The sequence below is a fragment of the Galeopterus variegatus genome, unplaced genomic scaffold (assembly GCF_000696425.1).
Source record: "Galeopterus variegatus unplaced genomic scaffold, G_variegatus-3.0.2 Scaffold21, whole genome shotgun sequence".
NCBI classification, from domain to species: Eukaryota; Metazoa; Chordata; class Mammalia; order Dermoptera; family Cynocephalidae; genus Galeopterus; species Galeopterus variegatus.
The window spans coordinates 529,857-541,824 of NW_007726132.1; the positions used below are offsets into that span (position 1 = coordinate 529,857).

General features: G+C 54.4%; 1 protein-coding gene across 1 annotated transcript in view; it reads right to left on the reverse strand.

Annotated features, from left to right (window-relative positions):
* The window catches only part of ASMTL (acetylserotonin O-methyltransferase-like), a 25,181-nt gene that overhangs the window by 1,433 nt on the left and 11,780 nt on the right, over positions 1 to 11,968 (reverse strand). Inside the window, exons 9-12 of the mRNA XM_008568064.1 lie at positions 10,219 to 10,403; positions 8,702 to 8,834; positions 7,779 to 7,922; positions 5,085 to 5,207 (exon numbers count right to left, since the gene is read on the reverse strand). Of these exons, the coding sequence (XP_008566286.1) occupies positions 5,085 to 5,207; positions 7,779 to 7,922; positions 8,702 to 8,834; positions 10,219 to 10,403 (585 nt within the window). The remainder of the gene's footprint in view (positions 1 to 5,084; positions 5,208 to 7,778; positions 7,923 to 8,701; positions 8,835 to 10,218; positions 10,404 to 11,968) is intronic.

Below are 11,968 nucleotides of genomic sequence, written 5' to 3' on the forward strand. Positions count from 1 at the left end.
AGTCATCTGTCGTCCGTCTATATTATGTACTTATCCACCTACCTATCCATCCATCTAACCAGATATAGATACAGCCCCCCCCCCCCGCCCCCAAGCATTTGTTTGGCTCTAAGGCACTTAGCAGAGGTGAGGAAAACCTCGCCAGCGTCTGGGTTTTCTTTGAGGCAGACCCTGTGAACTCAGACTCCAGAGGTGGCGCCGGGGCCCAGCTTTCTTCACCAGCAGAATGAGAAAAAGGGACCAGACTCCAGGAGACAGAGAGTTACACTGGGGTCCCCAAGGACCCTCCCCAACCTCCTGAAACGTTTAGCCACCCGGCTGAGCCAAGGATGGAGCAACCGGTCACTGCAAGAAGATAACTTTGGGATGGAAGGGAGTGGGTGGGAGGTGGTTTCTATCTGCATTTTTCTTTTGTTTGGATTACCTGGGGAGTCCAACAAAAAAGCACAGGTGAGGTACAAGTCACAGTTTTACATGCCGGAGGTAGTCACTGGTAAATTTCTACACATTGTCTCATTTTGTCCTAAGTATTTAAGTGTATACACAACTAACAAGACTGGGATCATGGTGTATACTCTACTAATGTTTATGTTTTTCTTTTCTTTGAAAGATGACTGGTAAGGGGATCTTAACGCTTGACTTGGTGTTGTCAGCACCACGCTCACCCAGTGAGCAAACCGGCCATCCCTATATGGGATCCAAACCCGTGGCCTCGGTGTTATCAGCACCGCACTCTCCTGAGTGAGCCACGGGCCGGCCCAATTTTTATGGTTTTCAATGTAATACATAAGCAGGGTTAACTTGACTGGCTCCAAAGTCTTATGTTATGAAGAGCAGTGCTGGGCAGAACTTCTTGGAAGCAGCTACTTTCAACTCTTACCTGTGACCTCTGCCCGCTGCACCCCCCAGCTGCTGGTAAGCACTTAACAGGCAGCTGAGCGGGGCAGGAAGGCCTGATTTAGTGTGTGCAGATTTCTGTGGTGTAAATACTCCCAGCATGGCGGATTTCAACCTAACTACCTGGTGTTAATGGGCTTGGAGAATTCCTGAAAATTTAACAAGCTCCAACACAGCACTGCACCCAACCCTTCACAGCAGGAATACGATTTAGAAATTGCTCTCTCCAGAGTGTGCCACCGGCCAGACCATGACCCCCCCACTCCACTTCCCTCCCCCTCCCCCCCCCACCTGCTTGGCAACATTTTAGAATGTAAAAAAATACATGACAGGGGTGGGGATTTAGCTCTGTCACATCCCCATGCCACCTCCCCTGGGCAACGTCACGATTATGCGACTCTTTCACTCTTCAATAGCTTAACATCAATCATGTGCTAGGCTGCACTTTAGGGGCTGGGGGCTCAGCAGGCAGGAACAGGCAGAAACCTGCCCTCAGGGAGCCCAGATCCTAGTGGTGGGCACGCCCAATGTCCACGGTGACCCTCCTATGACCACGTACAAAACCTTCATTTCCCAGTCTGTGGGAGTGTCCTGGAGCTGCCGCAACAGATCAACACACACTGGGCGGCTAAAGCTACAGGAATGTGTCCTCTCCCAGTTCCTGAGGCAGAAGTCTGAGATCCAGGAGTGGCAGGGCCGTGCTCCCTCCGGAGGCTCCAGCTCCTGGTGGCTCCAGGCGTCCCTGGGCTTGTGGCCGCATCACTCCAGCCTCTGCCTCCGTCTTCACGAGGCTTCTCCTCTGCGTCTGTCTCCTCTTCTGTCTCTCATAAGGACACTCATCATTGGATTTAGGGCCCAACCAGATAACCCAGGATGAAGTCATCTTCATGAATTACATCTGCAAAGATGACTATTTCCAAATAAGGTCCTGTTCTGAGGTTCCAGATGGACATGATTTGTTGGGGGAGGGGTTACGGGTCATCCCACTACACAGACCAACAAGGACACCACAACTATGTCGTCCTCAGCAACTATAAAATTTGCCCATTTAAAAAACTGGCTTGGTTTTCCACGCACCTTTTATCAGTCTTCCAAATGCTCTCATTTGGTATCTGTCAAAATACCAAGTTTTGCAGATCTGTCCACACGTTGCAGTACTTTTCTCCAAACCTTCCGATGCATGAGATAACCGATCCGCCCGTCCTTCGGGCCCTGGCTCCTTGGCCCCTCCTCCCACCCATGTGGGCAGTGCCTCAGGGCTGACCCCACAAGGGTCGCCCTTACCCCAGGCAGCCCTAGTTTCCTGGTTTCTGGAAACAGCATGTCTACCAGGAGCTTCCTAAGAAAGGGAGGTGGGTGGGAGGCACATTTTTTGAGTCCATACATCTGCAAAGGTACTTTTCTCTGTCCACGGACGTGGTGTGTCATTTGGGAATCCCTGAAAATCAGCCTCCCCTCAGTCGCAGGGGACTGATGATTTCTTGCTTTAATACTGCTTTCGAGGAACTGCCTGTGTTTCTGGGCCAGTTCTTGCTGCAAGACTTGGTTTCCACCCTCTCGACAGGAAAGCCCATCTGTGGATCCCAGAATTCTGAAACGCTGGCTTTGCACCACAACTGGTGGGGACAGTTTCCAGCTTGCCAGCACCAGCGGGTCGGACTTCAGCACGTGTGTCAGGATGCCCACTTTCTATCCAATGTCCTCCTTCCCCAGACTGTACCTTCCAGTCCATCCACTTCCTGAGCCTCATTTCATTCCAGGACCGTTCTTCTTCCTTGTGTCTCTCGCCACCTTGTGCTGTCTCTGGACGCCTCTGTCGCTGTTCTCCCAGACTGTCACCTTCCCCCACATTCCATGTGCTTGATTTTGGCCTCGGGCTTCTCCTGGGAGACTTCTCCGCATGCCTAGTGATTGCCGGATGTCAGGACTGTAGGAAGCTGGGACTCGGTGGCGGCTGGCATCTCTTGCACCTTGGAACCCCCCTCTCCAGGTCAGCAAGACAGAGGGGGCTTTTCCCCAGGGGACAGAGCCACTGGCACACAGAGGCCATGGGTGCAGGGTAAGCCAACCCTCTATCCATTGCACAGCTCTCCCCCATGCCATGCCGTGTGCCCTGAGCCGGCGACCATGGATGACCCCAGAGCCAACCCTTCCTAGCTCAGTCACTGTGGGGAGGGGCCAGGGATCAGTGGGTATGGATGGGCTGGTAAGAGGATGAATTTTGCATATCCATCAGGCTGGCCAGAGTGCCCAGAGACGTGACCAGACATCACTGTGGGTGTTCCTGAGAAGTTGCTATTCGGATGAGATCAACACTGCGATCAGTGGTCTCTGAATAAAGCAGAAGATGCTCTATGATGTGGGCGGGCCGCGTCTAATCAGATGAAGGACTGCATAAAATACGCATGACCAACCCCCACAGGAAGAGGGGATTCTTCCCCCGATGGCCTTTGAACTCCAGCTGCAGAACCACCTGGGTCTGCAGCCTGCTGGTCAGCCCTGCAGCCTGCACACTTGCCAACCTCCACGATCATGGAAGCCAATTTCTTAAAGCAAATCTCTCTCTCCCCGTCCCCCAACTCATGGCGGGGGAAATCCATCCCTTTGTTTCCAACTCCTCACCCCCCACTTGCTGACCTTGAGCCTCTGGAGGCTGTCACAGCTGTGGGGGTGGCTTTCCCTTGGGGCTGCAGTCCGGGGCTGTCCCTTGGCCTCCCTGCTGCCCGTGCTGTGTCCATTCCTCTTTCCAGACCTGCCATCTGCCCACCACTCCCAACCTGCTCCTGTCTCCTCTGCTCTCTTTGTCCCAGTGGGTGACCCCCAGTCCTGCCGTGTCCTTCACATGAGGGGAGATGGCACAGACCAGCAGGCTCTTTGTCATCCAAGCGCGTCCATTCTAGCACACAGGAGGTCCCTCTTCCTTGGGGGACAGGCCAGGGATGGATGGAAGGGACAGGAGAAATGCCTGCGTTGCAGCTAGAGACAGCTTCAGAGCAGCCGTGGGCGCCCAGGAACGGAGCAGCCGTCCTCAAGGACATGGGCACCGAGTGGTCCGCTGGCCGGGCCTGTGCACCGGAGTGGGGTCCCACAAAACACCCTGGAGTGGGCGTCCCATTTACGTTCTCAGAGGCCAGAGGTCATGGGAAGAGGCCAGGCATGGGGGAGGGAAGCAGCATTCAGGAAAGCTAAGCACAGGAATGTGCTCCAGTGCGACGGTGGCTCATGTGCGGGAATAACCGGCTGATGTTGCACGGGGAGTAAGATGGACACAGAGAACGCTGTGCTATCCCGGGAGGAGGTCCTTGCTGATGGGACGCTGGATGCTGGGACAGTCCCTGCAGGTTCAATTTGTACAAACCCCCTGTGCTTCAGTTTTTGCTCAAAATCTGAGACTAAAGAAAGATGACAGTTTCCCGGGGACGTGGAAGACAGCAGTAGGATACGCTGTTGAAAACCAGCCCCAAGGTGCAGCGTGTCCCACCTGCTGGAACCGCACAGGAAGGAAACAGTAAAACGTGTGTGTGCCATCAGCGCCCGCCGCGCTCTGGAGATGGGCCAGGCCGCTGGGTCTTCTCGGCTCCTTGGCCAGATGGGCTACGTCAGCCACGACCAACTGTGGACAGGTCTGGGGACCAGCCCGGGGACCAGCCCAGAGAGCACAGAGCACCTCTGCCAGGGAGCCTGGAGACCACAGGTCAAGGTCTGGGCCCTCAAAACGCCACCATGACATCCAGGACACTTCCAGTGACCTTCGTCTCCACCTGGGCCGGCGACCCTCTTCCACAGCCACAAGGGCCCAGCCTCTCCCCTGTGTGACCTGGGTCCTGCTCAGGGGCTGCAGCACGGCCCAGGAGGGCGGGTCTGGTCCTGCCACTCGCATGGCCCGGCCTGGATGCCCAGACAGCCCCAGGTGTTGGGGAGGTGAAGTCTCAGGGCCTTGTCACCAGCAGCTTCCAATCATGTCTTCCTTACGTTCTCAGAGGCCCTATTTCCAAATGAGCTCCCAGTCCTGGGCACCGAGGATGAGCGCCTGGACATATCCTCTTGGGGGACACCATTCCCCCCACGACGGCCAGGCATCTGGATGGGGCCATTTACACTCTTTATAAAAACTCACCCTCACCCTGGTCTGCATCAAAAGCTCTCTTAATGTTGTTGGAAAAGGAAACATCACGAGGTGTTCTCACCTGGTTTGCTGCTCCCCGAGACCCTGCTCAGTAAGTCGTGGACTCTGTCGTCCGGCAAGTCGTGGAGGATCCTGGACAGAATGTACAGGTCGGCTCTGGGGAGGCTGTCTCGGAAGAAGTCACCTGGTTGAAAAACAAGACATGATAAATCCATCAGGGACACAAGAGGGTGTCTTCCGTGTGACAGAACTTGGGTCAGTGCCCAGAAACCTCAATTCTGGGAGGGAGGAAGGGGGCGTCCAGGTGTGAAGGGGTCTCCCTGCGTGTGTCTCTGAAGGCAGAGGAGGAACACGGGCAAAGGCGCCACATTGGGCAGCACGTGTCTTGCCAGGGCGGGTGGGGCCAGCCTGAACGGGGGCAGTACCGCTTCCTGGACGCCTCGGGACAGCGTCCTGGCCAGCACCAGGTCATGGGCGCCGGCTTCTCGCTCTTTCTTTATAAGCGGCAGCTGGGCCACCCCTGGATTCAGGAAGCCTGGGGGAGACGCCATGGGGAGGGTGCTTATCTGCACCACCTTCTAGGATGGCTGAAATCAAGAGATGCCTGGCCGTAGTGGGGTGAATGGTGTCCCCCAAAAAAGACATTTTCAGGTTTTAACCCCCAGCACCTGGGAATGGGAGCTTATTTAGAAAAAAATCTTTGAAGATTTAATTAAGATGTAGATTAAGATGAGGTCATCCTGGATCAGGGTGGCCCTAAATCCAAAGACAGGTGTCCACACAAGAGACAGAAGAGGAGACACACAGAGGAGAAGCCACGTGAAGACAGAGGCAGAGACTGGAGTGATTTGGGCACAAGCTCAGGGACGCCTGGAGCCGCCAGGAGCTGGAAGAGGCAGGAAGGACCCTCCCCTGGAGCCTCCGGAGGGAGCACGGCCCCGCCACACCTGGACCTCAGACTCCTGCCTCCAGAACTGGGAGAGGATACATTTTTGTTGAGTTAGAAATTTGTCTCATTTTTAGGTCACCCGGTTTGTGGTAGTTAGTTTGGCAGTCCCAGGAAACCGATGCACCCACCGCATGCTGGTCTGTCCCTGTGGACACAGAAACCATCATATTTATTTATTTCTATCCCTGCTTTGTTCAGCACAGGATTGGATGGAGCCCACAGACATGAACCCAAAGCAGAAAGTGAGAAAGGGAACGTGAGCTAGTGTGAAGGGACAGTCAGGGCAGGAGAGGACACACAGGACGAGGTCTACAGAGGGAAGTCTGAGCTCCCTGACAGCAGCAAGGAAAATAACACTCTGTCTTTTAGGGTTGGTGTTTCTATAAAACTTCAATGTTTCTGTTTCTATAGATACAAGTCAACAGCACACCTTCTCATCAGATTCGTAAAACTGAAGCTTTAGGGTAAGTGCCTTCAAAAAAAAAAAAAGAAAAAAAAAAGTATCAAGAAGTCACAGGGCAAAGAGCATGGAGACCCCCCAGTACATCTGCCCGCAGGCAAGGCCACAGTCAGACGGGCTGACATTAGCGGCTTCCTTCAATCCCCTGTGTCATCTGCAGCTGCCACCTGGAAGTTCTTCCTTGAGTCTAACCCAAGTCCTTCTTGTTGCAGCTCCGGGGTCACTTCCTTCCATGGCCTCAGATGGTTGTATATGCCTGTGGATGCCGCCCTGGCCATTCCCCATCCCCACCCAAACACGCACCCACATGTGAACGCAGACCCAGACACACACACACACACAGATAGATACATCATACACACACAAGCACACACCACACACATATGCACCTACACAGACACACAGACACACAAATACAGTCACAAACACATACACACACAGAAATACACAGACACATATATACCCACAGAGACACTGACACACAGACACATGGAGACACACTCACCTATACACATGCTCTCACACACATACAAGCACACACCACACACACATATGCATGCACACAGACATGCACACAAACAGAAACACAGTCACATACATGGAAATACACAGAGACACACACGGAGATGCAGACATACACATGGAGACATGTTGACATATACACATTCTCACACACACACACACAAGCACATGCCACAAACACACACACGCATGCACAGAGACATGGACACACACACAAGCACAGAGTCACATACACGCACACTGAAATACACAGAGACACATACGCATGGAGATGCAGACACACAGATACATGGAAACATGCTCTCATATACACATGCTCTCTCACACACACAAGCATACACCATACACATATGTGCATACACACAGACATGCAGAAAAACACAGTCATACACATCCACACAGAAATATACAGACACATACACACACGGAGATGCAGACACACAGACACATGGTGTTACAAGGCAGAGGTCTAACCAGCCGAGCTAACTGGCCAGCCCCTTACACAGACACATGGAGACACACACATATACACATGCTCTCACACACACAAGCACACGCCACAAACACACTATGCATGCACACAGACATTCACACACACAGATACATGCACACACAAATACACACTAACACACAGAAACATGCAGACACACATGGAAATATACAGAACGCAGGCACACACAGACACATGGAAACACAGTCACATGCTCTCACACAGAAACATACACAAGCACACACCACACAAACAGACACACATTTTCTACATAGAAAGAGATAAATTAGCCTGGCAAAATGTTAACTCAAAGCAAAGACAATGAGCAATGCACCTGACACGAAGCTGATTTGCGCAGCCTCTGGTCCATGGGGCTGGAAACAGGAGGCGTGCTCCATGACATTTGGGAGATCGAGCACGGTCACCTGCAGATGCGGGTACTCCTGGGCGAGCTTGCAGGCCAGGGCACCTGTGCAGCCTGTGGGAAACAAATACAGACACTGTGGCCAGACCCCCTTGGTGCTCACAGAACCCATGGTGAGTCTCCAAAGTTCAACTCAGGCAAAACCCAAATGCCGTTCTCGGGCATGGCACTGAGGGCAATGCTGGAGAACAGAACCAGCCGTGGGGAGATGGCAGATGTCCCAGAGTGGAGACCATGTGAGTTGGTGCTGACCAAGCACATAGGTGGGGGTGGGCACAGACTCACAGGGGAATCCTTACAGCCCAGCCATGGGGGGCTGTATGTGTCCCTTCTCTTTCCTGCTGTGGGAAAGCATATGCGATGGCTGGCACCTCAGCAGCTACTCTAGGCCACCAGGATGAATGGCATGCAGAGGATGGAGAAACATGAGCTGGCAGCATGACAGTCCTCCCAGGTCCCCAGTCCCACTACACCCCTGGGAAGGTGTCCGTTCCTCATCCTTGTGCAGGGTAAGGGTTAGGCTAGGGTGGGGTTAAGTGGAGCACAACCAGACCTGGTGAGAGGGAACGCAGGGGCTCCACAGTGTCTCTTCCACTTAGCAGCCACCAGGACAGGCCTCATAACCTGTATAAGGGTCTCCAGGAACCCCCTAGAACTTGGGAATATGTGCCCATGACCCAGCACTCACCCCAGCCCTATTTAGGTCTTAGGTGGTTTATAATCAGAAAAACCAATTTTGCAAGTCGTCTTAGCAGGCAGGGCGCCCACGGATTCCTAAGAGAAAAGACTTGCACAGAGCTGTTTGCACCCGCCTCCTGGTGGGGTCTACACACCTCCCAGGTCGCAGGCAGAGGTGAACCAGGACAAGTTGAAAGCCGTGGCCACCTGGTGCGCGGTCAGCCTGGTGAGGCCATGCATAGCCCGCATGAACTGGAGCTGCGTCTCCTTGCTCTGGGGGTGGGAGTCCTAGAAGAGAGCCTGGCATGAGCTGGTGCTGCAGCAACCTTGTCCCTCCACACCTCGCCAGGGACACCCGACCTTCCCCCAGGTGGATGGAGGCCTTGGAACAGGGGAGCGGAGGAAGCTGGACTATGGCTGTGGAGGGGAGAGGTTGAATCTGGGCTGGGGAAGGGGTGAGAGCAGAGCTTGAGAGGGGAGGGGTTGCAGCAGAGCTGGGAGGGGCTGGAGCTGGGGAGGGGTGGATCAGAGCTGGGAGAAGCTGGGCTGGGGAGGGGTGGATCAGAGCTGGGAGGAGCTGGAGCTGGGCTGGGGAGGTCAGAGCTGGGAGAAGCTGGGCTGGGGAGGGGTGGATCAGAGCTGGGAGAAGCTGGGCTGGGGAGGGGTGGATCAGAGCTGGGAGAAGCTGGGCTGGGGAGGGGTGGATCAGAGCTGGGAGAAGCTGGGCTGGGGAGGGGTGGATCAGAGCTGGGAGAAGCTGGGCTGGGGAGGGGTGGATCAGAGCTGGGAGAAGCTGGGCTGGGGAGGGGTGGATCAGAGCTGGGAGAAGCTGGGCTGGGGAGGGGTGGATCAGAGCTGGGAGAAGCTGGGCTGGGGAGGGGTGGATCAGAGCTGGGAGAAGCTGGGCTGGGGAGGGGTGGATCAGAGCTGGGAGGAGCTGGAGCTGGGCTGGGGAGGGGTGGATCAGAACTGGGAGGAGTTGGAGCTGGGCTGGGGAGGGGTTGCAGCCGAGCTGGGAGGAGTTGGAGCTGGGCTGGGGAGGAGTGGATCAGAGTTGGGAGGAGTTGCAGCTGGGCTGGGGAGGGGTTGCAGCCGAGCTGGGAGGAGCTGGAGTTGGGCTGGGGAGGGGTGGATCTGAGCTGGGAGGAGTTGGAGTTGGGCTGGGGCTCCGAGGGGAGTGGGCTGGAGGGGAGCTGGTCTGGTGGAGGTGGGCTGCCCAGGGACAGCAGGACTCTGATATCCATGGGGTCTCCACTGCAGTCCACGTGGTCTACACCACACACTAAGCTCAAAGTATGTGAGTTTCTCCAACAACAGTGATCTGCAGTATGGAGACTATAGACTGCCCTTTAACAGAGTCAGGAGGAAAACCAGGAAGAAAGAAAGTGTGGTTTCCCCACTGCTCCCTCAGCAGTTCCCACGCAGGTGCGCCCTGTACAGAAGCCACCAGCTCCTCAAAGTGTCCCCAGCTCTTCCTGTGGGGTCACCCAGGTCACATTGGCCAGCAGTCTAGAGAGCGACCAGCCCTGCCAGGGCTGCTGCAGCCCTCTGTCTCTGTCCACGTGTCTCTTTTTCCCTGTCTCTCATTCTCTGTCCCCCTGTGATTCCCTTTGTCTCTTAAGGTGTCCTTTAGCAAAACACAGATCAAAACAAATCTCTGTAGTTTTACTACCTGGAACAAATCTTCTGCCTCCTTCCCAAGAGCCCGGCGGGGTTGGCTTGTTCCCTCTTGGATGGCAAACTCCAGGTGTGTAAAGAGATTCCAGGTGTGATCATTGTTGCGCATAATGAAGCTGTGGAGAGAGTCTTCGCTGTCCGACACCAGGTACAGATTCGCTAACTCTGTGTTACTGTAACCTGAAAATACAGGGACAGTGGCGTGATTTCACCGAAAAGAATGTCCAAGCAAAACCAAACATGGGGTAGGGCCGGCCCGTGGCTCACTCGGGAGAGTGCGGTGCTGATAACACCAAGGCCACGGGTTCGGATCCCTATATAGGGGTGGCCGGTTCACTCACTCGGCAGAGTGTGGTGCTGACAACACCAAGTCAAGGGTTAAGATCCACTTACCAGTCATCTTTAAAAAGAAAAACAAAAACTGAACCCGGGGGAAGCAAGGGCTTAGCATCACTTAGATGTTTAAAACAAGCATCATCTATCTGACTGTAGCAAATTATGCTCAGAGGCAGCTCAACAGGTTAATAGCACTGACCACGCCAAAGGTTTCAACTGCTGTGACTGTCACCCAGAGCTGATATTCCCTGCGGCTTTTCCTCCAAAGCCTCTGGGATGGTCACTTGTCCAGGCTACAGTCCCGTTACTCAATCAGACGCTCTTCTAGATACTGCTGTGCAGCAATTCTGCAGATGTGCGCAGCATCTGCAATCACTGGACGTTGAGTACAGGGGATTAACCTTCATCACGGGGTTGGGCCTCATCCCGTGCACTGAAAACCCGAGAACCAAAGACTGAGGCTTACTGGAGAAGATATTGTCTTGAGACAGCGTCGCCAGCCCCCGCCTCAGTGTCCTGCCCTGTGGATTTAGGACTTGCTAGCCCCCACAATCACGTAAGACCTTAAAATAAATCTTGTTTATATCCCAGGGGCTCTGTTCCTGGGGAGAGCCTGCCTGATACAGGGACCTTCTTTTTCTCTCCTCCCACTTCACACCCCACCTGCCTACAGAGTCAGGGCTGGGAGGTGGAGACCCAGGGTTCACCTAGACGGAGCAAAAGGCGTGAGCACAAGCTTCCAAGATGCCAGTGATGAGAAGTCTGGATATGCAGCCTTGCTCTACACGCACTCATTATTTTTAAAAGAACAGGATTGAAATACTCTACAGCAGAAGAGATTCTGTCTTCTATGCTCCAACTTCTAAGGACATATTCATATATCTTTTGTGCAAAGGGCACCTTCTGGGGCCTCCTGCAGCACACCCCTTGCCTCCTTATCACAGAAGCAAGGCTGCCTCTCCCGCCCTGGAGACTTCCACCTTCTACCCTTCCCCAGCTGCCTGTGGACCCATCCATGTACCTTCTGCTGTAGGACCATGCTGAAGGGTCCTGTTCATTCAGCAAACATCCACAATATTTTCATCCACCCACTGACCCATCTACCCACCCAAGAACCCACACCTCCACCCCTCCAACTGCCCATCCACCTGCCCACCCATCCACCGCTCTACTCACCCATCAACCTAACCGTCTGTCTGTCCATCCGCCCATCCATCCACCCATCCATTTACCATCTACCCACCCATCCATCCACCCACCCGCCCATCTATCCACCCGCCCACCCACCCATCCATCCATCCATCCATCCACTCACCCATCTATCCATCCATCCATCCACCTATCCATCCACCCATCCATCCACCCACCCACCCACCTACCCATCCACCCATCCACCCACCCACCCACCT